General features: G+C 41.3%; 2 protein-coding genes across 5 annotated transcripts in view; one reads left to right on the forward strand and one right to left on the reverse strand.

Moving 5' to 3' along the window:
• Positions 1 to 5,783, forward strand: part of CTTNBP2NL (CTTNBP2 N-terminal like) — a 52,384-nt gene extending 46,601 nt beyond the window's left edge. For all 3 annotated transcript variants that reach the window (XM_057749220.1, XM_057749298.1, XM_057749137.1), the window contains 2 exons: positions 440 to 547; positions 1,636 to 5,783. In XM_057749220.1, coding sequence (XP_057605203.1) covers positions 440 to 547; positions 1,636 to 3,117 — 1,590 coding nt within the window. In that variant the 3' untranslated portion in view covers positions 3,118 to 5,783. The remainder of the gene's footprint in view (positions 1 to 439; positions 548 to 1,635) is intronic.
• ST7L (suppression of tumorigenicity 7 like) overlaps positions 1 to 27,792 on the reverse strand; it is a 144,229-nt gene that overhangs the window by 2,874 nt on the left and 113,563 nt on the right. The window lies entirely within an intron of this gene.

The raw sequence follows: 27,792 nt of genomic DNA on the forward strand, positions 1-27,792 counted from the left end.
TCACCTATTTGAAATGCTTAATTTCAGGCTTCACTCTCTGATACCTCCCGTGAGTTGAACGTCAAGGGAGAGCCTCAGCTTTCAGCTTTCCATGGTCCTGCATGACTTCATCACCTACACCTGTCCCCTAGTCCCACCAAACTTTTAGTAATTCTCTGAAACCTCCTCAGTCCCTACGGCTAATAAGTTGCTCTCTTCTGTTTACATGCCACTTTGTGTTACCTCAGGTAAGTATGTATCGTATTGTTCCCTAGTACATAGCTTGCATATCTTTCAGCCTTCTAGACCGTGTGCTCCTTGATGGCCCTGACTGGGATTTACTTATTTATCTGTCTATGAAATGATCTTGGGTGCTTAGATAGACACTTAGTATTTAAATGTATTCTAAGTGTGACTCCTTGATATTTGAAAAAAAAAATTTTTTTTTAATTCCTTAAAGGTAATCCTAGACCTTGAGGAAGAAAGGCAAAGGCATGCACAGGACACAGCTGAAGGAGATGATGTCACCTACATGCTGGAGAAGGAAAGAGAGCGGCTGACCCAACAGGTAATTAAGGTGGAGGGGCTCAGAGCAGCATTTGCCTAGAGTAGCATTTCTTGAAGATTATTCTGCAGGGTGTAAATTGGTGTCACTCAAAAAAGGGGGCTTTGTGGTCAAATAAGTCTGGGAGTTACTGGATTAAACAAAGTTAAAGAGGTTTCTAACTTCAATTTGTTAGACCCTTTAGTATGCAGAAGCACGCTGTGAGTCTTCAGGAACAAGATAGGGTATTCTGTTTAGCAAGTCTATGTTTTCATAAAATCTTTTAACATAGATCATTCACTATGGGACTGTCGTTCCATAGAACACACTTTGGACAGCGCTAACTTCGAACTGTCAAGCTTTTTTTGACTTAGGACTCTAGTAAGAAATACATTTTACATCACAACCCGGTATATATACACATATATACATATGCCTGAAACAAAAATCTCATGAAATCATACATAACCCTTACAGCTTATAATACACATTAATATTTTTGCTTCTATTTCATTTTTTTAAAGTTCTGATCATGGCTCACTAAATGGTTTTGCCATCCATTAATGGGTCTCTGAGTTTGAAAAACTGACTAAAAGAGTTCCTCCAACCCTTTCCCTCTCACTCTGTGCCTTAAATAGGGCTGAGATGATTAAAGCAGATGGCATTTGTGTGAGAAGAAGGATTCAAATGTAACTACTTATGTTTGTTTGTTTTTAAGACCAGAAAGAATTCTTGCTGAAGCTTTAAAGGTTTTGTTTTCAGCAGCATTCATCACAGAATCTGGTTTATATGGCTTCCTGCTGTTTTGATTGGTTCTAACCCTCTGAACTTTCCACAGACCTAAAACACAGAGATGATTCAGGTTCCCACTAATAACCCTGACATGAGAAGAACGAGAAGTGCCTCCTGAGTCATCAGAAATATTGTGTTGTACTGTGTACATTTTATGTTAGGTGTTCTGATACTTAAATATTTGCTGTAAGCACATGGCATACGTGGTAATCCCATGTGCCAGAGAACAGCTAGCTTGATACACTCTACTTGATAACAGTTTTTTAATATCTCTTTGTTTCCTTACTCTAATCAAGATGTGTGGTGGCATTCTTTTGTAGTTGGAATTTGAAAAGTCCCAAGTGAAAAAGTTTGAAAAAGAACAGAAGAAGCTGTCCAGTCAGCTGGAAGAGGAGCGCTCCCGCCACAAGCAGCTCTCCTCCATGCTGGTGCGTGAGTGCAAGAAGGCCACCAACAAGGCTGCCGAGGAGGGCCAGAAGGCGGGAGAGCTGAGCCTGAAACTGGAGAAGGAGAAGAGCCGGGTGAGCAAGCTGGAGGAAGAACTGGCCGCTGAGAGGAAGCGGGGCTTGCAGACGGAGGCCCAGGTGGAGAAGCAGCTGTCTGAGTTTGACATTGAAAGGGAACAACTGAGAGCAAAGCTGAACAGAGAAGAGAACCGGACCAGAACTCTAAAAGAAGAGATGGAGAGTTTGAAGAAGATAGTGAAGGACCTAGAGGCTTTGCACCAGCAAAGTAGTCCCAGTGAGCAAGTGAGGAAACCAGTAACCCTGTCTAAAGGCACGGCGACTGAGCCGCCCATCCTAGTGTCTGTATTTTGCCAAACGGAGAGTTTCCAGGCAGAAAGAACCCATGGGAACAGCACAGCCAAGTTGACGGCCACTGGGCTGCCTGGACCCACCACTCCTGCTTACTCTTATGCAAAAACCAATGGACATTTTGACCCAGAAATGCAAGCTACCAAGGAGTTGATTACAGGCAGCAGTGTGGAAAACCAAGTGCCTCCACGAGAGAAACCTGTGGGACTGGTCCAAGAGAAAGCAGTAGAGAATGGTGGGTGTCCTGTGGAATTGGAGACTCCGGTCCCAACACCTAGCCACCTCCCTTCCAGTGGGAGCTCACCATCTCCCAGCAGCACTGCCTCTTCCTCTCTCACGTCCTCTCCTTGCTCTTCACCAGTGCTAACTAAGCGCTTATTGGGGTCATCAGCTAGCAGCCCTGGCTATCAGTCATCCTACCAAGTAGGGATCAACCAGCGGTTCCATGCAGCTCGGCACAAATTTCAGTCCCAAGCAGATCAGGACCAACAAGCCAGTGGTCTACAGAGCCCTCCATCCAGGGATCTGTCCCCAACCTTCATAGACAACTCTGCTGCCAAGCAGCTGGCCCGAAACACAGTCACTCAGGTGCTCTCCAGATTCACTAGCCAACAAGGACCAATCAAGCCCGTGTCTCCCAACAGCTCTCCCTTTGGCACAGACTATCGAAATCTGGCTAACACTGCCAACCCAAGAGGTGACACCAGCCATTCACCTACTCCAGGGAAAGTGTCCAGTCCTCTGAGCCCCCTGTCTCCAGGGATCAAGTCCCCTACCATCCCCAGAGCTGAAAGAGGAAACCCTCCACCCATCCCACCCAAAAAACCTGGCCTCACTCCTTCTCCATCTGCTACCACTCCACTGACCAAAACTCATCTCCAGGCATCCTCTTTGACCACCACAGAAGACCTTGCCAGCAGCTGCTCCTCTAATGCTGTCGTAGCCAATGGCAAGGACGTTGAGATACTTTTGCCTACCAGTAGCTAGTCCCTAGGAGGGAGTCTCCACACTTGACATTCCATCAGATTTCGTCCAGTAGCTCAGAGTCAAACCATTGAGTCAGATCATGTTATTTATTTTGATAGTAGCTGAAACTATCTGTATAATACATTTAGTGTATTTCACCTTTTTGTATTTTTTTAGGTAGCAACTAAGTACTTTGGATTTTTATGATTCTTTGGGCTAAAGCTAGAAGGGCACCTCAGAGACATCTGAGCTTTGCAAGTCTCCATCATGTTACGATGGAGAAAGCTAATTGAGTACCAGGTGGTGATTTGCTGTCTTATTTGGGGACTAGAATCACTCAGCACTCATTTTGAATTATGTGGAAGTGGTTCATGCAGGTTTTTTATTCCAGATGAACATGTTTAAAAAGTGCCTGAAATTAGACTGCCATATGAATGTGATTCTGCAGCAAAAACACAAAATGGATCATTTAACTGCAAAAAAATGAGATCCTTTGTGAATTCTGAATGTTAAAACCAACACTGCTTTTAATCCTCTTTTACTGTTTTTAATACAAGCTTTGTGTTCAGAAACAAGGCTGCAGGAGTAGATGGGAATCCTAAAGGTGGGTGTGAACTCACCAGAAAGCTGAGCTTTATAGAGCCCTTGAGAAACCTTCCTGAACATTAAGCAGTTGGGGTGCTGATATTCTTGTACTTTTGAAAAATTACATCACTCCCAGTTTCTTGCATAAGTTCTTGAATACAATGAAATCACATCTCCTTCAAAAATGTTTTCAGGCATCTACTGTTGTGTGAGGAACTTGATTCCGATCGCTATTACTTGAATAGGAAATGGTTACTCATTCTGTATAAAAGTTTTGCAACAGAATGAGATCTTTATTCTGTAATCAAAAAGCAATAACTTAAAGTTCACTGTCTTTGTAATATTATAAGTCAGAATTATACAGGTTTTAGCAAATTGTTATACTTATTCTCCAAGCTGCCAGCACTTGGTGTCTGTATCTGTAGAACCAAATTAACTTTTGCCTAAATGGAAGTATACATATATCTGTATAGATACACACCCCTTTACATGTTTAACATACACACACTTAAACACATAAATATTAGTGTGATTATATCTTTGGAGTTTGCAATGTAGCATAAAGGACGAGTAGAAATGCACGTTAAGATTACCTACCAAAGCAACTAGATATAGCTGGGACCCAGTCAATCAAAGGAGGAATCTTGTCCACGGGGAGAGAGAAATTTCAAGTGAAATCAGGTTTTCAGCATCATAGAAAGACAAGGCCAAACCAGCCCAGTGTCACAGAACTTAATTGGTCATATAAATGAGGGAAACAGGTGGGTCACTCACTCCAGTGATATATGACAGCTGGGAACAGTGGGAGCTGTAGCAAACTGAAGTGCCCAAGCCCCATTAAAAAGGGCACTCCCTGTTGAGCTTCAGCTGCTTGTTGCTATGCAGTAATGCTAGACCAGGGTTACCAGCTCCTGTGATTTTTATGAAATCCAAGTTTTCATGAGAAACGTTCTCATTTTTAAATATCAAGAAGTGATCAAAAAAATTTAAATACTGCTAGTTAAACACTTCTGCAGCTGGATTTAGCTCACAAGCTGCCAAGTTGCTGCTTCTTTCATTCTAGAATCTTCTGTCATTTCCATCACAGCGAGTTTGTGAGGACAGAAGCCTCCAGACTTTCCAACCTGTTGGCTAGCACAGCCGACAAACTCCGTAGAGTATAATGACTATCCGCTTCCAAGCAGGGCTGTCTGCAACCCAGCTCACACATGGTGCTTACATGATTTTGCGTCCACAAGGATGGAGAGGGCTTGGTGTCTCCACATACATTCGTCTAGCCAACATCTATCCAGCAGCCACTGAACTGCTATAATTTAAACCTATTTCCTCTTAATCCAACATGAGTTGATGGGGGAAAGGCAAGTGATGGAAATCAGGATCAATCACTATGGAGTATATTGGTGTCTGCACAGCTTATGGTGTGACTAAAGCCAATACGTCAAAAAATTAAAATACTATTAATGTCCCAGCATGTCTACCAAATGATAAAAGGGTCATCTTAAACTTCCCAGAGCAGTCATGCATTAAATTTTATTCCCATGCATAGTCACATGAACTGGAGGATAAAATAGCTGAACTTTCTAAACAGAAGAGGGGGCTATAATCCCAGAGTGTTTTTACCTCTCTTGCTTTAAATGGTAATCTTACAAGTTGCATTGTGCTCTTCTTTTGTTTTGGCATAGATATATATAGAGAGAGATACTATAAGGAAGTTTATTTCTTAGGAAGTGCACTGAATAATGTATTTCTTTTACCGTGTAATATGGGGGTGGGGAAATGCAAAAGAAATGTGTATTTTTGCTAGTTGCCTATCTTCTGAGATAAATAAGCACAAGACTGCAATGGATCCAATAATCCAGTTAGGTATTATAGATAAGTATTTAAGTTTGCTGTAGATTGTGTGTGTGCTAAGTAAAAGTTCCATGATTCACAATTTTGTTCTTAACCCATGTTGCAAAAGCTATGTTAATGGTCAACAGATTAGAATGATGTGCAACACATAGCACAGGCATTAACTAGTCATTAACATATGTAAAGCCAAATGTACCGTGCAGAAATCATCTGTTTTTATAGCAGACTACATTAAAACAAGTTAAATCATACTGTCTGGGCAAAAAATTGTTTTGTTTGTACAAAGTGAAGAATGTTGCACAACAGGGTCCATTTTGTTGGGGAAGGAGCGGATTGGTGAAAAGGGAGCACTCGCTCCTGGCTTTAAAAGACCAAAGGAAGTCAGTGACCCATCCAGGTAAGACCCCGAAAGGAGCTGGGACATTGGTTTCCTTAGTTGGGAGAAGTCTTCACAATAATCTAGTCTGTAATTTTTAAACCATTTGGGGTTTCTGGACCTTTTGAGAATCTAAAAACGGCTAGACTCTATCCCCAGAAAAATGTATATGTTTATGTGCAACATTGAGGGCTTCACGGCGTCCAGAGACCCTGAAGTCATCCATGGATCATGTAATCTAAGAATGTCTGATCTTAGCCAGCCCTCTCATTTTACAAATGACTAATGCATCTCATGTCTGCTCGTCCAGTGCTGTTGCTGCTACACTGTCAGCAAATGCAAGTGTAGCCAGACAAAAGCACTTGAAAATCCTTTGATGTACAAAAGATGTTCAAACTGTGGATGTTTACATATCTAAGCATTTAAGCCAATTAATGACCATTTCAACAAACAGTGGTCATATCCATTTTTTCATAACAGCCTCACTTCAACCAGTGGGTGCTGCCTTGTCTGTATGTGTGTACATACACGGATAAAATACATGTAATTTATAAAGAGCGCTTCTGATGCTTAGCCCTTGAAACAGAGCTTCAAATGTCTTTTGAGAAATCATGCTTCAAAATAGTTTGTGTTTTCATAATGCATCAGAGGTAGGCAGTGAGCATTGTTTGTTCCACAGGAGTAATTTTAACTTAATTGCTATAAAACTAGTTAAGAAAACTTGAGAGCCTGTCCACCCATGTGCTCGCATATCAATGGCCAATCCATTGGTACAACCAAAGGAGGAGAAAGCAGACTGGGGTAGTGGTTCTCAAACTTTATTGTGCTTAAGGGACTCCTGCTAAAAATAAGGATTCCTGGGGATTGGGCCTAGGGGCCAGGTGATACGGGTGATCTGAGGATCACATTTTGAGAAACAGTACCGCATAGCCCTCACCTGGTCTTTCACAAGAACTTACCTCTAACCTAAGGAGATGTCTTAAGCTCTGGAATCTGTTTTGCCAGAATGTCAATGATACTCGGAGTCAAGATTCCAAGCAGCATGTTGATGATTTCACACACACATCCTTACTAATTTGCACAAGGGTGCTGTGAGGTGTTATCATCCCTGGTGTGCACATGAGGTAGCTGAAGCCCAGAGATTTAGTAAGTGACCGGGCCTGAATTGAAAACCCAGTACTTCGCTCTTTCCACTACCCGCTTCCCAAATGAAAATCTCCTGAGTCACTCATTACACCAGTCTCAGGCCTCTCCCCCTGGAGGTTCTGGTCAGTAGACCAAGGAGGAGCTCAAGATAAGTGCCTGGGCTGCTGCTTAGCATGAGGCAGGTTTAAAGCCTGCAGGGTACCATGCTGCTCCTCCATTACCCTAACCTAGAGACCTTTATCAGGTGAGGCAAATGGAACACAAACAAAACATCTTATTAATTCCCCTCAAGCAATTCATATTTCTTAGATACTTAAGATGAGACAGAAACCAAAGTAGCTATTATAGAAAACCTCAGGGTACTCACAGTCTGGTTGGGGGGACGCACAATATTAACACAAAAAGTTACCAGAGACAACTGAAGAATGTAAGTGGGGTTAAAATGCAGTATAGGCTCTTTAAAGGCGGTCCTAGAGAAAACAGCTCTTTGTGGGCAGGAAAAAGTTACCTAGAAAAGAAGCAAATGTCTTTTCTTCTCTCTCCAAAGCATTATTTACCTGGAGTTCTGCACTATCTCCCTGTGTTTGCATTATGTTTCAAGTGACTTGTCTTGGTCTTAGGATGAGGTCAGAGAGAGGCACAAGAGGGTCCCAAGAGCTGAGTCCTGTTTCAGGGAGACTGACAGACAGCCGTGTGGTGTGCTCTCTGCAAGGGCTTGGGGCTGGTATAAGAAGGAGCTCCCAGGCCACAAAACACTGCAAAACATTCTCAAATAACTTGCAGGAAAGGCTTAGGAACGTGTAAAGGGCAAGTTGAGAAACGACCTTGTTGCCAGAGTACTGCATTACCCATAAATGTCCCCTCCTACCCTCTAAATCTCTAAGCAAGAAATGACAAGCTCGGAAAAGAGTCCAGTGGGTCCTTCGGGGACACCTGCAAGTGATTCCCTTGGAGGGATGTAAAAGCAGCTTCTCTCCCAGTGGTGTGAATGCGCTGCTGCTAGACGGGAGGGGCACAGGGAAGGCTGCGTGGGTCTGCCCACACCACTGTGAAATGGTTGGCTCGAAGAAATTACTGGGAAGTGTAGCAACAGGCCTTATCCCTGGGGAGTCACCTACTTAATGTGACAAGAGACCTACTCACTAAACATGGCAGACACTCAGGTCCCACATCAGGAACGAAGGATTTATTTTCCTAGCTGCAGGAAACACTGACAGGAAAACAGCCCTTGGCTATAAGCCCCTTATAGGAATTGCCTTAACTGAAAGAAAGCAATTTGACCAAGGTCGCATCTCCTTCCATAGGCAGTTCATATCCAAAGACTGATTGATATGGAGTATGAGGACCTGGCCTTCTTGTCCCAAATCAAGAGAGCTCTGAAGGATCATCTCAGCTTCAAAACCCCCTGTAGGGTTGGCTGAACCCTCTGATGAGACTGTGCTCAACTTTCCTGCCCCTTCTTTTTCTTCCCCTCCCCTCTCTTCCTGTGGATCCTAAGGGTTCTCTCTGGTAAGCCTCCTGCAACTTAACCTCTCAGATCCTACTCTGTTGTTTCTAGTCATGGTTAAGTCCTCTAGTGGTGGGCGGACACATTTTCTGAGTATTGTATTTAGTGCCAAGCTCTCAATCAGGTATATTACATATGTTACTTCATTTAATCAACACTACTGCTGAAAGGGGCAGGTTATTCCTGCTTGACCCATAAAGTAATGAATGGCTACTGAGGCACAGTATATTGCTCAAGGTCCTGCAGCAGAGCAGGGCTAAGATTCAGTGGCACAGCTGGGTTTCAAACCTTCATCCCTTTGGCCTTCAAGTCTGCTCTCCTTCCAGTGACCATACTATAGTCAAAACTGTAATACATTTCGGGAGTTCAGAATATTAGCTTATGGTCAGTCATACACCTAAGTATGAATCCACTGGTTCACTACCTTTCTTTTGAAACTTTGAGCTAGGAACAGGACACTGAAGGAGTGCAGGCTTTGGTGGGGAGATAGGAGGGGGATGATCACCTACACACATGGAGTCATCAAATGTTACAGTGAGAAGGAAGCTTAGAGACCCTGGATTCTAGCTCCCTCATACCATACAGATGGGGAGAATGAGGCCAGGGCTGAAAAGTCAGTCGGGCTCCCTCTTTCTGCTTCAGCCACCCACTCCTTCCTGAGCAGACCTGGGATCAGAATTCCTAGCCCAGCCCTAGCTGCTCCCTCAGGCAATCCCTCCTCTCACCTGTTTCTCTACAATGTCTGACCTTTGATTCTGTTCACCTGGGCTTTGCCCTCTGCCTGCTGGCCTAGGGCTGCGTGCCATCCTGGTTACCACAAAACTCCTGTCCTCATGTCTCTGAACCGGTTTGACAGCTGAGGTGAGGCTGGGAGTGGGGAGGACTGTGGAACTTGTACTCCCAGGCCATGCCTCCATCTGTGGCATCAGCTCTGGGATGCACTTACTCATAAAGTATGTCTTGTTCCTCAGGTGTGGACAAGAAGCCACTGAAGCCATGAGCATCTATCCCTCCCCACTTATGAATCTGACCTGCCACACCTGCCTGTGGAGGAGGGGGCAGCTGAATACATGGGAAGAGACACCTCCTCGTCGTGCTCCTCCTGCCCCACCTAAACTCAGACCCACAGCTCTCCCAGGAAGGGTCTTTTGCATTCCCCAAAGACTTACCCATCTCTGTTCTCTGTAGTGCCCACCCCCCACTCCCAGCTCACCTAACCCAAATCAAAGCCTTTCAAGACCATTTGGGCCTCAGAGCAGACAGTGTGTCCTCATGGTGGTACAGTGGTGGCCACAGCATACAGGCCCCTTCTTCATCCCTAGTGTGTTTTCCTCTCCTGAGTCTTGGTGAGTCAGCACCACAGGGCCACACACAAGGCTCCTATTCAGAGCTCATTTTCCTTCTGCTCTAACTCAGATCTTGGCATCTCTCTCTCTCTCTCTCTCTCGCATTCTCTATGTGAGACATTCTCACCATGGGAAAGATCTGCTCCCTGCCCTGTATCTCCTGGGTTCCCCCCAATAACCCCCCTACACACACACACACACACACACACACACACACTCCTCATCCTTCTAGGAGTTTTCAGTCCCAGCTGGATACAAACATAAAAGAGGTAAAACAAAACAGAAATGTTGAACTATTAAATCCTCATTCACATACTTTCAACAGACGTTTGCTGTTGCTGGCTCTGTGCAGACCCTGAGCTATACTGAGAAGGACACACACACGCACACACATACATTTGCTGTGCCTGCCTGTCACTTATTCAGTTTATGTTTATTAAGCACTGACTGTGTGAAGCCTCATGCTAAAGGCTGGAATTTACACTCTGATGGGAGAACAAGCCTTGCAGATGTGACATCTCAGGACAGTGCTGGGCAGCAGGTGTCCCAAATGGGTGATGGGGCCCCAAGTACCTAAAGAAGTTCAGCAGAGCAGGGAAATCTGTGGTTCTGGAGACATCGGATTTAAACGAGCGGAAGGGAGAAGGATCCTGGTTTATGTTGATAGGGGTATGTGTATAACCTATGTATGTAGGACATCGGGATGCAAAAGTAGGAGGAGCAAGAAAAGTTCAGAACAAATACTTTGCCATCCTCTGTGTAACCTTGACCAAGTCAATTAACCTCACTAGCCTTCATTTCAGCATCAGTGTAGTGAAGGTATGAGAACCTTCCCCTTAGGGTATTGTGAGGATTAAATGAGATAAAGCAGGCAAGTACGTAGCACGTGGTGAGTAGCCGGCAGATTATTTGCAGCCTCTGAAAAGGAGCAGAGGGCGAAACGGTGGCCCCAGGGCTGCGCGTCTAGAGGGGAGGCTGAGAGGTCGCCACGCGCAGCCCCGCCCTTCATCGGAAAGCTGGGTTGCTAGCGCCCCCTGGTGTTTCAGTCGCAAAGATTCGCTCTGCACCGAGCTGTGGCCGCACGCCCGCCTCCCTAGGAAAGGACGGGTCCGCGGTCTGGAAGGGGCGCGCTTCAGACTGGCTGGCGCGAGCCGTGGTGCGTCCCCTGCACACGTCCGCGCTCGGCCGCCTCTCTGATGGCCTAGCTGGCGCTCAGTCACAGTCACTGCCTTAGGCACGGGTGGAAGCCCCAGGCAGGAGTAGGGGAGAGAATACCAGAAACCACTTCACAGGGTTGTGAGCCTTCACCAAACAAATCTAAGACTCCAAACGAGTTAGGGCGTAAGCGCTCAGAAAGTGATAGCTACTATTATTATGTAGCTCCTAATAGCAGGTGATCCATAACTATTTGCTACACAGGGGTCAGGATGACCCTATCAACATTTATGTCTGTATCTATCCGTCCATTTAAGTATGCTTCAGAAATGTCTTGCTGCGCTTATACTGTTTGTGCTGGGGGGAGGGGGGGGGACACCTTAATATGACAAATAAGTGAGCAAGAGCCAGCATTCTGTGGGAGGAAAACAAAGATTTCATTCATTCAGACATGTATACAATAGCTCCTACTAGGTGCAACTCACTGGCTTAGGCACTGGGATAGAGAAATAAATAAGTCACTGGGCCTCAGGGGCGTTAAATGCTGGTGGAAGAGACGGGTCTGAAACATGGTATTATGTGGACTGTGAAAAAATAGGAGGCCGCTCTCCAGCCTTTTGAGACAGATCGCATTCTATGGCATGTATAGCTCCCAGGGCCTCCCGCCTTCTGAGACGGCACACACTCTGTGGAGTGCGTCTCTCTCAGTAAATCTTCTTACCTATCACTTTGCCTCTCGCCGAATTCCCTCTACTTGAGACATAAAGAACCCGAGTTTCAGTAAGTCCTGACACCAGTTTTACTTGCTCACTGGGTGCCAAGTGCAGTGGCCTCGTACCCCCGGCACTTCAGCTCGGCAGGTCACGTGCACAGATGCCCCACACACTGCAACTCAAGATGGTGGCAGCAGGCCGTGTGCAGAGACAGGCACCCGGCACTGTGATCTGGAGTGAGTGCCGGGAGCAGCACAGCTGCGCCAGACTCGCGAGAATTCCATCCGCCTGCCTGCTAAGATCCTTATAAAACAGCCCCTCTAAGAGCCTTTCAGGAAGATCTCGTACTGGGGAGCACTAGCTCACACCTCTCCATTCTTTGATCAAAGAATAAAGCTTTCCTTTACTTCTGAAAAAATTAAAAAATTAAAAAGGGAACAAGCCGTGGTGACACAATTAATCCCCAGTGGAGTCAGGAATGGTCTCATAGAGGAAATGACACTCATCCTGCTCTTGAAGGAGTAGAGGCTCCCAGGAGAAGAAGGCAATGAAAGGTATTCCAGGTAATGAGAACAATGTAGCAATGCACTGAGTTGCCAACCACATGGTGAGAAGTCTGCTGTGAGAGTGTGGATCTAGAGAAGTAAGCAGGTTCAGGAAAGGGCATGGTCTGCCCAGGAAAAGAATTTGGACTCTATTTGGTGGGTCACTGGGAGCCTGAACTGAAGAGGCATCCTGAGCAGAGACAGAATTACCATGAAGTTAAGCTTCAAGGACATGATTGGCACAGCCCCTTCCAAACATGAAGGGCCTGAGCACTGTGTTCATACGGTCATATGTTTTTATAAAATTTGCAAAAGTAAGATATTTTAACTGTAGTCAGTTGAGACTGCTGTCTCTTTTCACGCTGATGTCTATATCACACTTCCCCCCCCACGGTGGGTGACCTTGGAGTGGTGCCCATAGCATTTTGGGAATTTAGCTAAAGGTAAATTGAATAAGGGGTTAGTTTTGAGTAAAATATATTTATGTGGTTTGCAGTCACTTTCACATATAGTTGAGTTTTTGCTAGCCATTCCAGTGTAGGAATGGATTCCAGGAATGGTCCTATCAAACATTGTCTTGCCTCACCTTGCATAATGACATGAAGGAGAAGCACCAAAGGTTGTATTGCTATAAATATACGTTTTAGAACCTGGCCCTAAAAGTAAAATGGGAAACGGAGGATAATGTTTTAAATGCATGAAGCCAGAAGCTGGTCTCTAGAAAATTCTTCCTGTTATTAATGTGTAACATTATAAGTTGGAAATTAATTTCTCATTAATGCTAGTCAAAACAAAATTTCTCTTTTGTCAGGAAAATATTCAGTAGTGCAGTATACACAATTATAAATGCACCATAAATATGAAGATGTAATTAGAGTATGCAGTCAGAAGATATGTTTTTTAAAATTTTAGAGAATTCTGCTTCTGACCCAGGTGGAATAATAGGGACTGGATTTATTCTCCCATCTAAAACAACTAGATACTGAGCAAAATATATTAAACAACAATTTTCAAGAGATTGGACATCAGGTAACAAGGGATAGAGATGGAAAGCAAACGAAGTGAATCCTATGATTGACCCAACAGTGAAAGGGGGATCAAGGTATGCCTGGCAATCTTCCTGAGTACAGGAGATGAAGCTGAGAGTCAGAAGAGAAGAGTAATGTAGACAAGTCAGCTGCAATGAAAGTGAGGTCCAGAGATCTTCAAAGGCTTCCTCTGGAGTCTTCAACTAAGTACTAATCAATACATGCATGTGAGGAAATGCCCAAAAGCCAATGAGAGAACCACCCAAAACGATTAGAAGGAACAATAATCAGAGCTCTCATGGGACTTTGAGTAGTTTTTGTTCTCAGTAACCAGAATGACAAATCTCATAATTCATGGAACACGGGGTAAAGTATTCATTCAGAAGGGTTCTGTCTCTATAGGGGCCAAAATTAGCCCTGGACTAAGTGCTGCTCTGCTTCCACTTTAGAAGTTTGAAAAGAAAACTCAAAAGGGTCAAACTGTTTCCAAATGACTGCATCCCAGAACACAGCTCAAGAATTTGTATAGGAAAACAAAAATATCTGCACCCAAAAAGCTAAAATCAGGGACTTCCCTGGTGGTCCGGTGGTTAAGACTTCACACTTCCACTACAGGGGCACAGGTTTGATCCCTGGTTGGGGAACTAAGACCCCACATGCCACATAGCACAGCCACCAAAAAAAAAAAATCACAATATCTAGAATTTAATTAAAAATTACCAGACACACAAAGAAGCAGAAAAATTTGGCCCATAATTAGGAGCAGAAGCAATCAACTGAAAATTAATGAAAAATGACACAATAGTAGAATAGTAGATAATTACATTAAAACAACTATTATAACTATATTCCTTACATTCAAGGAGATAAAAGAAAGATTGAGTTTGTTAACTTGGGACATGAAAGATAAAGAAAAGACCTAACTCAAACTTCTAGAAATGAAAACCATACTACCTGAGATGGAAAAAAAGTTGGATGGTATTAATAGCAGATTACACTGTATGGAAGGAATACTTGAAAAAATACCAATAAAAACTATTCATAATGAAACACAGAACATAAAAAAGATTTTTAACAATGAACAGAACATCAGTAAGCTTTGGGACAAATTCAAGTCACATAAATGTAAGTCCCTAAAGGAAAATATTTGAACAAATAATGGCCAAATTTTTCCAAATTTGATGAAAATGAGAACCCCAAGCACAGGAAACATGAAGGAAACTATACCAAGGAATATCATAATCAAATTGTTTACAACCAGTGATAAAGAGAAAATTTTCAAAACAAGCAGAGGAAAAAAGACCATATTCTATACAAATGAACACATAAGAATTACAGCAGAATTCTCTTTGATAACAATACAATCCTGAAGACAGTGGAGTGATAGATTTAGAGTACTGAGGGGGGAAAAAAAACTGTCAACCTAGAATTCTATACCTGGTGGAAAAACCTTTCAAAATAAAGGTAAAATAGAGACTTTTCTCAAACATGCACAATCTGAAAGAACTCCTCACCAGCAAACTTGCAGTACAGAAATACAAATTCCTTTAGCTGTATAAGGCAAAGGGAAAATGAAGAGCCCTGGAAATGATAACTATGTGGGTAAATTTTAAAGATTGTTTTTCTTATTCTTTAAATCTCTTTACACTTTTATAACAGTGCATTGTTGGGTTTTAAAATATGTAGAAGTAAAATGTATGACAACAATAGCACAAAGGCTGAGAGAGAAGAAATGGAAATAATATTCTTATACCATATGTGAATCACTATAATATATGAAAGAAGTACGTAACTTAAAGATGTATACCGCAAGCCCTAAAGCAACCACCAAGAAACAAAACAAAACAAAGGAGATAAAAATGAAATCATAGGGACTTCTCTGGTGGCGCAGTGGTTTAAAATCCACCTGCCAATGCAGGGGACATGGGTTCAATCCCTGGTCCAGGAAGATCCCACATGCTGCAGGGCAACTAAGCCCATGTGCCACAACTATTGAGCCTGCGCTCTAGAGCCCACATGCCACAACTACTGAGCCCACGTGCCGCAACTACTGAAGCCTGTGTACCTAGAGCCCATGCTCTGCAACCAGAGAAGTGACTGCAATAAGAAGCCCGCACACAGCAACGAAGACCCAAAACACAGCCAAAAAGAAAAATTAATTTTTTTTTAGAAAAATGAAATCATAGTGTGACTGGAGAGGAGCTGCAGTGACAGCAAGGTCAGTCATGGTGGTATGGACACAGATGCCACTCAGCATGTGGAACATCAGAACCATGCAAGCCCTAGGCTTCAGCTCCCAATGATCTCAGCCCCAAAGGGTCAGAAAATTTCCACTGTGTACAGATGCCATCCGGGAGACCCTTGGGGTCTTTGGAAAGAGAGAATAGGCTGAAAAAGGAAGGATAACTCTGAGCACAGACTAGAGAACAACTGGCAGCCTTGAAGAAACACCATGAAGATTAGGTCACTCATCATATAAAGGAGATTTAACACCTGCAGAAACATACTGAGCAGCACAAGCAGGAGAACAAGAAACTAATAAAATGTGATGATAATTAAGTACACACAGTTCCCTGTAGGTGGCTACATATCATTGCCCACTTCTATGTAGACACAGTTCTGGTTTCATTAAGATCTATCCATGTGCTGCTAACAGATTCCAATAAATTGTTATTAGTGAAGAAAAACGGAATTGTAAAAAATAATCCAAAACAAAGAAAAAGGGGAAAGGGGAGCAAAGAAAAGAATAAGGACGCAGATGCAGAGAATGGACTGGAGAACTCGAGGTTTGGGGGGCCGGGGGGTGAAAGGGAAGCTGAGACGAAGTGAGAGAGTAGCATAGACATATATATACTACCAACTGTAAAATAGATAGCCAGTGGGAAGTTACTGTATAACAAAGGGAGTTCAACTCGATGATGGATGATGCCTTAGAGGACTGGGATGGGGAGGGTGGGGTGAGTCGAGGGAGGGAGGGAATACGGGGATATGTGTATAAATACAGATGATTGACCTTGGTGTTCCTCAAAAACTGGTACGAGAGTGTAAAGCAATTATATTCCAATTTTTAAAAAATGACAGAATAGTAAGATTGTTGAAAACCAACAATCTCAATAACCACCTAAAATGTAAATAGTCCGAACAACTCAAAGGCAGAGATTGTCATATTTAAAAAAAAAAGGGAGACCCAAATATATGCTGCCTACAAGAAATCAACTTTAAAGAGAAAGACAGAAATAGGGTACATTTTTATAGAATACTCCAACTAAATGGAGCGGAATACATGTTATTTTTTTTAGGGCACACAGAACATTCACTATGCTAGACCATTAAAATGTCTCAATAAGTTTAAAAGTATTTAAATCATACAAAGCATGTTCTCTGACTATAGTGGAATTAAATTAGAAATTAATAACAGAAAGATCTCTGGGGAATCCCCAAATATTTGGAAAATAACACAGTTCTAAATAACCCATGGGTCAATAAAGAAATCAAAGAGAAAATTAGAAAATATTTGTATACAAGTGAAAATGAAAAGACCACATATCAATATTTGTGGGATACAGATAAAGCAGCACTTATAGGGAAATTTATAACATTAAATGTCTACATTAAAAAAGAAAAAAAGAAAGTAGAAATAAGCAGATGAAAAGGAGTAACAAAGATCAGAGCAGAAATCAATGAAATGGAAAACAAAAACAATAGGGAAAAATCAATGAAACCAAGAGCTGGTTCTTTAAGATCAATAAAATTGACAAACCTCTAAGCAGAATAATTAGAAATAAAATAGAGAAGACACAAATGGCCAATATCAGGAAGGAAAGGTGCCATCACTACAGACTGCACCATTATTAAAAGGATAATAAGGAATATTATAAACAATTTTATATCAATAAATTTCACAACTTATATGAAATGAACAAATTCCTTGAAAGACACAAATTAGCAAAGCTCACCCAAGAAGAAATAGATGGTGTAGTGGTTAAGAATCCACCTGCCAATGCAGGGCACATGGGTTCGATCCCTGCCCCTGGAAGATACCACATGCCTCAGAGCAACTAAGTGCATGTGCCACAACTACCGAGCCTGTGCTCTAGAGCCTGTGAACTTCAACTACTGAGCCCATGAGCCACAACTACTGAAGCCTATGCACCCAGAGCCCATGCTCTGCAACAAGAGAAGCCACTGCAAAAAGAAGCCCACACACAGCAACAAAGAGTAGCCCCGCTTGCTGCAACTAGAGAAAGCCCATGCACAGTAATGAACACCCAACACATGAAATAAATAAATAAATAAATAAATAAATAAATTTATTAAAAAGAAAAAAAAAAAACTTTCCCACAAAAGAAACTCCAGGCCCAAATAGTTTCATTAATGCATCCTACAAACATTTAAAGAAACAAAATACTAATTCTACAGACGCTCCTCCAGAATTTTGAAGAGATTGGACCACTTCCCAACTCATTCTATAAGGCCTAGCAATAACGTGACAAAGAAAGCCACAAACCAACTTCCCTCATGAACACATGAACAAACAGGCAAAAAAAAAATCTTAGCAATATTTTATCAAATCAAATCCAGAAATACATAAAAAGACAATACATAAAGACCCACTGGGCTTTATTTCAGGAATTCAAGGTTGGTTTAACATTTGAAAACCAATCAATGTAATTCACCATATTAACAATTCAAAAAAGAAAAACTACATTATCATGTCAATAGTCCCAGGTGATACAATTCTGGAGATGACAGAAGTGATTCCACCAATGAAAGAACTTCCTGATCAACATCATTGAAGATTACTTAAAATTTTCAAAGGCTATGAGCCCAAGTTTGTTGCTATATTATCATATTTACTGAGTGTATTTTCTGGAAAGTAACTTTATTACAGTTTACTCTCAAGGGAAAAAAAAGATTTTTGAAATGTGGCTATTGTAATTATCCATCAAATCCAATGTTTGATGCAATTGGTTAGTCTTTAAATATAATCATGTCAAAGCACTTAGTTTTGAGGAAAATAAATGCAGGTTTTTAGTGAAAAAAATAGATTCAGAAAAAGCATTTGACAAAATCCAACATACATTTCAGATAAAAACTCAGAAAACTAGAAATAGAAGGGAACTTCCTTGACTTGATAGTAGATATCAAAGAAAAAACCTACAGCTTACATCAAATTTAATCATGAAAGACTAAAAACTTTGCCCTAAAATTAGGAATAGGGCATTAATACCCACTTTTATCACTTTTTTATTCAAATATTATATTGGAGGTATTGGTGCAGTAAAACAAAAAGAAATAAGCATATTCAGATTAGAAAGGGAGGAGTAAAACTGTCTTTATTTGCAGAAAACATAATTGTCTAAGTAGAAAATCTAATGGATTCTATTTTTCTTAAAAAAGCTACCAGAACTAATAAGTGAATTTATCAAGGTTGCAGAGTAGATCAATTGTCTTTATAGTAGCAATGGAAATAGTAATAAATAGTACCATTTATAATAGCATCAACAATATGAAATACTTAAGGATAAATTTGACAAAAAATGTGCAAGACATACAATGAAAACGACAAAACATTGCTGAGGGAAACTGAAAAAGACTTAAGTAAATGGAGAGACATACTGTTTTCATGAATCAAAAGACAATGTTGCTATGATGCCTGTTCTCCCCAAATTGATCAATAGATTTAATGCAATCCCAATCAAAACCTCAACAGGCTTTTTTTTGTACAAATTGATAATTCTAAAATTTTTACAGAAATACAAAGAAACTAGCATAGTCAAAACAACTTTGAATAACAAAAGCAAAACTGGAAAATGTCACTACCTGATTTCAATATTTCTTATAAAACCACATTAAATAAGACAGAGTGGTACTGGCATAAAAATAAACAGATCGGTGGAAGAGAACACAAAGTCTAGAAATAGACCCTTGAATATGTAATTGGGTGATTCTGACAAAGGTGCAGAAGCAATTCAATAAAGAATGTATAGTCTTTTCAAAACATGGTGCTTGAGCAATTGGATATCCACATGCAAAAACTAAAATTTGATCCATACCTCACACCGTATACAAAAATTAACTCAAGATATATTGTGCACTTAAATGTAAAACCTAAAACTATAAAATCTGTAGAAAAAATATAGGATTATATCTTTGTGACCTCGGGCTAGGCGAAGATTTCTTAATACGATGCCAAAAGTACCACCCATAAAGAACAAATTGATAAGTTGGAACTTTATCAAAAAACATTTGCTCTTTGAAAGACACTGTTAAGAAAATGGAAAGACAAGTCACTGACTAGAAAAATATATTTTCAAATCACATATCTAATAAAGGACTGACACCCTAAATATAAAGACTCTCAAAACTAAATAGTAAGAAAACAAACAACCCAATAAAAATGGGGAACATGGTCTATGAAATACTTCAAAAAAGGAGACATACAAGGGCCAAAAAAGTAATTAAAAAGATACTCAACATTGTTAGTCATTAGGAAAATGTAAGTTAAAACTTCAGTGAGATACCACTACACATCTATTAGAATGGCTAAAATTAGAATGACTCTCCATATTGTGTTGATAAGGAAGGGGAGCAAATGGAACTGCTCATGGGAGTATAAATGGCACAACAAATTTGAAAAATAGTCTGCTAGCTTCCTTAAGAGTTAAATATACACTTACCTACCATATCATTCAACCATTCTTGTCCTAGGTATTTATCCCAAAGAAAAAAAAAGTACATGTCTACACAAAAACTGTACGTGTTCATTATGGTTTTATGTGTAATAGCAAAAAAACTAGAAATTACCCAAATATCTACTGACGAGTGAATGGATGAACAAACTATGGTATATCCATACAATGGAATACCACTCAGCCACAAAAAGAATGAACTATCAACCCATGCAACAATATGGATGAATCTCAAAATAATTATGTTGAATGAAAAAAGACAGGTTAAAAAAAGAGAAAACCAGAGGAAATCAAAAAATATCTAGAAACAAACGACAACGAAAACACAACAACCCAAAACCTATGGGACGCAGCAAAAGCAGTTCTAAGAGGGAAGTTTATAGCAATACAGTCCTACCTTAAGAAACAAGAAAATTATCCAATAAACAACCTAACCTTACACCTCAAACAACTAGAGAAAGAAGAACAAAGAAACCCCAAAGTGAGCAGAAGGAAAGAAATCATAAAGATCAGAGCAGAAATAAATGAAAAAGAAAGGAAGGAAACCATAGCAAAAATAAATAAAACTAAAAGCTGGTTCTTTGAGAAGATTAACAAAATTGATAAACCATTAGCCAGACTCATCAAGAAAAAAAGGGAGAAGATGCAAATCAACAGAATTAGAAATGAAAAAGGAGAAGTCACAATGGACACCTCAGAAATACAAAACATCATGAGAGACTACTACAAGCAACTCTATGCCAATAAATTGGATAACCTGGAAGAAATGGATACATTCTTAGAAAAATACAATCTTCCAAGACTGAACCAGGAAGAAATAGAAACCATGAACAGACCAATCACAAGTACGGAAATTGAAGCAGTGATTAAAAATCTCCCAACACACAAAAGCCCAGGACCAGATGGATTCACAGGCGAATTCTATCAAACATTTCGAGAAGAGTTAACACCTATCCTTCTCAAACTCTTCCAAAATATTGCAGAAGGCGGAACACTCCCAAACTCATTCTACGAGGCTACCATCACCCTGATACCAAAACCAGGCAAAGATGTCACAAAAAAAGAAAACTACAGACCAATATCACTGATGAATATAGATGTAAAAATCCTCAACAAAATACTAGCTAACAGACTCCAACAGCACATTAGAAAAATCATACACCATGATCAAGTGGGGTTTATCCCTGGGATGCAAGGATTCTTCAATATACGCAAATCAATCAACGTGATACATCACATCAACAAATTGAAGGATAAAAACCATATGATCATCTCAATAGATGCAGAAAAAGCTTTTAACAAAGTTCAACATCCATTTATGATAAAAGCTCTTCAGAAAATGGGCATAGAAGGAAATTACCTCAACATAATAAAAGCCATATACGACAAACCAAAAGCCAACATCGTTCTCAATGGGGAAAAACTGGAAGAATTCCCTCTAAGAACAGGAACAAGACAAGGGTGTCCACTCTCACCATTATTATTCAACATAGTTTTGGAAGTTTTAGCCACAGCAATCAGAGAAGAAAAAGAAATAAAAGGAATACAAATTGGAAAAGAAGAAGTAAAATTGTCACTCTTTGCAGATGACATGATATTATATATAGAAAACCCTAAAGACTCTGCCAGAAAACTGCTAGCACTAATTGATGAGTTTAGTAAAGTAGCAGGATACAAAATTAATGCACAGAAATCTCTTGCATTCCTATACACTAACAATGGAAGATCAGAAAGAGAAATTAAGGAAACTCTCCCATTTACCATTGCAACAAAAAGAATAAAATACCTAGGAATAAACCTGCCTAAGGAGACAAAAGACCTGTATGCAGAAAACTTTAAGACATTGCTGAAAGAAATCAAAGACGACACAAACAGATGGAGGGACATACCATGTTCCTGGATTGGAAGAATCAATATCGTGAAAATGACTGTACTACCCAAAGCAATTTACAGATTCAATGCAATCCCGATCAAATTACCAATGGCATTTTTCACAGAACTAGAGCAAGAAATCTTACGATTTGTATGGAAATGCAAAAGACCCTGAATAGCCAAAGCAATCTTGAGAAGGAAAAATGGAGTTGGTGGAATCAGGCTTCCTGACTTCAAACTATACTACAAGGCCATAGTGATCAAGACAGAATGGTACTGGCACAAAAATAGAAAGGAAGATCAATGGAATAGAATAGAGAACTCAGAAGTAAGCCCAAACACATATGGGCACCTTATCTTTGACAAAGGAGGCAAGAATATACAATGGAAAAAAGACAGCCTCTTCAATAAGTGGTGCTGGGAAAGTTGGACAGCAACATGTAAAAGAATGAAATTAGAACACTTCCTAACACCATACACAAAAATAAACTCCAAATGGATTAAAGACCTACATGTAAGGCCAGACACTATAAAACTCCTAGAGGAAAACATAGGCAGAACACTCTATGACATCCATCAAAGCAAGATCCTTTTTGACCCACCTCCTAGAATCATGGAAATAAAATCAAGAATAAACAAATGGGACCTCATGAAACTTAAAAGCTTTTGCACAGCGAAAGAAACCATAAACAAGACTAAAAGGCAACCCTCAGAATGGGAAAAAATAATTGCCTATGAAACAACGGACAAAGGATTAACCTCCAAAATATACAAGCAGCTCATGAAGCTTAATACCAAAAAAGCAAATAACTCAATCCACAAATGGGCCAAAGACCTAAATAGACATTTCTCCAAAGAAGACATACAGATGGCCAACAAACACATGAAAAGATGCTCAACATCACTAATCATCAGAGAAATGCAAGTCAAAGCCACAATGAGGTATCACCTCACACCAATCAGAATGGCCATCATCACAAAATCTGGAAACAACAAATGTTGGAGAGGGTGTGGAGAAAAGGGAACTCTCCTGCACGGTTGGTGGGAATGTAAGTTGGTACAGCCACTATGGAAAACAATCTGGAGGTTCCTTAAAAAACTACAAATAGAACTACCATATGATCCAGTCATCCCACTACTGGGCTTATACCCAAAGAAAACCATAATCCCAAAAGAAACATGTACCATAATGTTTATTGCAGCACTATTCACAATAGCCAGGACATGGAAACAACCTAAATGCCCATCAACAAATGAATGGATAAAGAAGATGTGGCATATATATACAATGGAATATTACTCAGCTAAAAAAATGGATGAGATGGAGCTATATGTCATGAGGTGGATAGAACTACAGTCTGTCATACAGAGTGAAGTAAGTCAGAAAGAGAAAGACAAACATTGTATGCTAACTCACATATACGGAATCGAAAAATGGTACTGATGAACTCAGTGACAAGAACAAGGACGCAGATACAGAGAATGGACTGGAGAACTCGAGGTTTGGGAGGGGGCGGGGGGTGAAGGGGAAGCTGAGACGAAGCGAGAGAGTAGCACAGACATATATATACTACCAACTGTAAAATAGTCAGTGGGAAGTTGTTGTATAACAAAGGGAGTCCAACTCGAGGATGGAAGATGCCTTAGAGGACTGGGGCAGGGAGGGTGGGGGGGACTCGAGGGGGGGGAGTCAAGGAAGGGAGGGAATACGGGGATATGTGTATAAAAACAGATGATTGAACTTGGTGTACCCCCCCCAAAATAATAAATAAATAAATAAATAAATAAATAAGTAAATAAGAGAAAACCAAGTGGAAACAGGGTCCTGAAACAAGGATGGGAATTAAAGACTCCGGGGGGACCCACTGAGAGGGACCCACTCACACTTTTATGAGTTTTATTTTTAGGAGCTCCACTAGAGTCTTACAGTAAATATTGGAGAAAAATCTGCTCATGCTTCCAGCAGGGGGAGGAGAAAAGTAACTGTTTTGAAATACCCCAGGGCATTCTGGGGTTTTGTTTGCTTTTTGGTTTTGGGTTTTGTTGGGTTTTTTTCTTCCAGTTTATTGAGATATAATTGACATACAGCACTGTATAAGTCTAAGGTGTACAGCATAACGACGACTTACATACATCATGACAGGATTATCACAAGTTTAATGAATATCCGTCGTCTCATTTAGACACAAAATTAAAGAAATAGAGAAAAAAAATTTTCCCTTGTGATGAGAACTCTTACTATTTACCCACTTAACAACTTTCGTATATAACACACAGCAGTGTTAATTTATCCTGTTGTACATTACATCCCTAGTATTTATCTTATAACTGGAAGTTTGTACCTTTGACTACCTTCATCCAATTCCCTCCGCCACACACCTCTGGTAACCACAAGTGCTGATCTCTTTTTCTCTGAGTTTGTTTTTGTTTTTGAAGTATAATTGACCTACAACACTCTATTAGTTGCTGGTGCACAACATAGTGTTTCGATGTTTCTATACATTAGAAATCACAGTAAGTCTGGTTACCATCTGTCACCATACAAAGATATTGCATACTTATTGACTATATTCCCAACACTGTACATTTCATACCCACACTTGTTTATTTTGTAACTGAAAGTTGATACCTCTTAATCTCCCTCACTTATTTCTCTCATTCCCCTACTTCGCTCCCCTCTGGCAACCACGCATTGGTTCTCTGTACCTACAACTCTGTCTCTATTTTCTTACATTTGTTCATTAGTTTTGATTTTAGATTCCACATATAAGTGATATCATTTGGCTACTGTAAATAATTCTGCAATGAATATAAGGACGTATGTCTTTTTGAATTAGTGTCTTTGTCTTTTTTGGATAAATACCTAGGAATGGAATTGTTGGGTTGTATAGTAGTTCTAGTTTTAGTTTTCTTTGAGAAAACTCCATACTGTTTTCCATAGTGGCTGCACCAATTTACATTCTGAACAACACTGTACAATGGTTCCCTTTTCACCACATCCTCACCAACATTTGTTATTTGTGGTCTATTTGATGATAGCCATTCTGGCGGGTGTGAGGTATGATATCCCATTGTGGTTTTGACTTGTGTTTGTCTGATGGTTAATGATGTTGAACACCTTTTCATGAGCCTGTTGGGATCTGTATGTCTCCTTTGGAAAAATGTCTCTTCAGGTCTTCTGCCCATTTTTTAGATTAGGTTGTTTGTTTGTTTTAATTTTGAGTTGTATGAGCTGTTTATATATATTGGATATTAACCTCTTATTAGTCATAGCATTTGTAAATATTTTCTCCCATTCAGTAGGCTGTCTTTTTGTTTTGTCAATGGTTTCCTTTGCTGTGCAAAAGCTTTTAAGTTTAATTAGGTCCCATTTGGGTTTTTTTGTTTGTTTGTTTATTTCCTTTGCCTTAGGAAACAGAACCAAAAAAAATACTGCTACAATTTATATCAAAGAGTGTTCTGCCTATGCTTTCTTCTAAAAATTTTACAGTTTCCAGTCTTATATTTAGGTGCTGAATTCTTTTAGCTTCTGCTTATCTGTAAAACTTGATTGCTCCTTTAAATCTGAATAATAGCCTTGCCAGTTAGAATACCCTTGGTTGTAGGTTTTTCCCTTTCATCACTTTAAATATATGGTGCCACTCCCTTCTGGTCTGCAGAGCAATATACTCAAGGGGTACCCCCTATATGAGCTGGGTGGGCCCTTCTGTTGTGATGGACTGACTACTATAGGTGTGCTTGTAGGCATGGCTGGATCCTGGCCCAGTTGATTGTCAGGTCTTGCCTAGTGCAGAGGCTTCCAGCTGCTGATGGGCAGGACTGGGTCCTAACCCAGCTAGTTATATGGCTTGGGGAGTCCCAGTCCTGGTGCTGGCCTACTGGTGGCAGGGCCAGGTCACAAGTTGGCTGGCTCTAGAGGCTCAGGGGGTCCTGAAGCCAGGGCCAGACCACTGGTGGGAGGGCCCAGGTCCCAAGATCTCTAACTGCGGGGGCCTTGGGGGGGTTCTCAAGTTGGTGTGGACCTGCTGGTGTGTGAGGCCAGGGCCCAGGGGGTCCCAGGGCTAGTGCTCATCCACCAGTGGGTGAGGCTGGGTCTCAGAGTTAGTGTCAGCCCCCTGGTGGGCAGGGCCAGGTCCCAAAAGCTGACTGCAAGGTCCCCCGGGTCCCAGGGCTAGTGCCAGCCCACTGGTGGGTGGAACCATGCCCTGGGTCCTCTGGTAAGTGTGGCTGGGTCCTGGGATGGCTGTGGGCTCAAGGGAGTCGAGGGCAGCCAGCCTGCTTGTGGGTGGGACTCTGTCCCCACGAAGCTAGTTGATTGTCCTGGGGTTTCCCAGGACTGGAGCCAACAGGCTGATGGGTGCAGCCAGGTCCCTGCATTAATAAGCTAGAGGGAGGGACTTCACTGGTGGCGCAGTGGTTAAGAATCTGCCTGCCAATGTAGGGGATACGGGTTTGAGCCCTGGTTCAGGAAGATGCCACATGCCACGGAGCAACTAAAACCATGTGCCACAACTACTGAGCATGCGCTCTAGAGCCTGTGAGCCACAATCACTGAGCCCACATATGGCAACTACTGAAGCCCATGCACCTAGAGTTTGTGCTCCACAACAAGTGAAGCCACCGCAATGAGAAGCCTGCACACCACAATGAAGAGTAGCCCCTGCTCACCATAACTAGAGAAAGCCCACACACAGCAAGGAAGACCCAACGCAGCCAAAAAAATAAATTAAAAAAAAAGAAAAAAAAGCTAGGCAGAAATAGAGACACAGATGTAGAGAACAAACATATGGACACCAAGTGGGGAAAGTGGGGTGGGGGTGGGGGGAGAATGAATTGAGAGACTGGTACTGCCATATATACATTAATATGTATAAAATAGATGACTAATAAGAAAAAAATATCAAATTGTACACTTTAAATATATGCAGTTTATTGTATGCCAGTTATATCTCAATAAAACTCTTCTTAAGAGGGAAAAACAAAAAAAAAGCTAGAGGGAGGATTCCAAAATGGTGCTTGCCAGCTCCAGTGTCCTCTAACAGAATGAGCTCCCCAAAATGGCTGCTACCAGCATTTATGTCCCCATAGTGAGCTTCAGTTCCCTCCTGCCTCTCCAGGAGGCTTTCCAAGATCAGCAAGTGTGTCTGACCCAGGCTTCTTTCAGATTACTGTTTCTGTCCTTGGTCTTGGAGTGTGTGAAACATTATGTGTGCTCTTTAAGAGATAATGCTCTGTTTCCTACAGCCCTATGGTTCTCCCAAAAGCAGGCCCCACTGGCCTTCAAAGCCAAATGTTCTGTGGGTTCATATCCCTGGTGCAGAACCCCCAGGTTGGGGAGCCCAATATGGTGCTTGAACCCCTCATTCCTTAGAGAGAATCTCTGCAACTGTGATTCTCTTCCTACTTGTGGATAACCTGCCTGGGAGTGTGGGTCTTGACTATACTGTGTCTCCGCCTCTCCTACTCATCTTGTTGTGGTTCCTTCTTTTTTTTTTATAAATTTATTTATTTAATTTGTTTATTGGCTGCGTTGGGTCTTTGTTGCTGCACAAGGGCTTTTCTCTAGTTGCGGCAAGCAGGGGCTGCTCTTCGTTGTGGTGCGCAGGCTCCTCATTGTAGTGGCTTCTCTTGTGGAGCATAGGCTCTAGGCACTTGGGCCTCAGTAGTTGTGGCACAAGGGCTCAATAGTTCTGGCTCATGGGCTCTAGAGCGCAGGCTCAATAGTTGTGGTGCATGGGCTTTAGTTGCTCTGTGGCATGTGGGAATCTTCCCAGAGCAGGGCTCGAACCCGTGTCCCATGCATTGGCAGGCAGATTCTTAACCACTGAGCCACCTAGGAAGTCCCCTGTGGTTCCTTCTTTATATCTTTAGTTGCAGAAG

Source organism: Hippopotamus amphibius, chromosome 1 (genome assembly GCF_030028045.1).
Source record: "Hippopotamus amphibius kiboko isolate mHipAmp2 chromosome 1, mHipAmp2.hap2, whole genome shotgun sequence".
NCBI lineage: Eukaryota > Metazoa > Chordata > Mammalia > Artiodactyla > Hippopotamidae > Hippopotamus > Hippopotamus amphibius.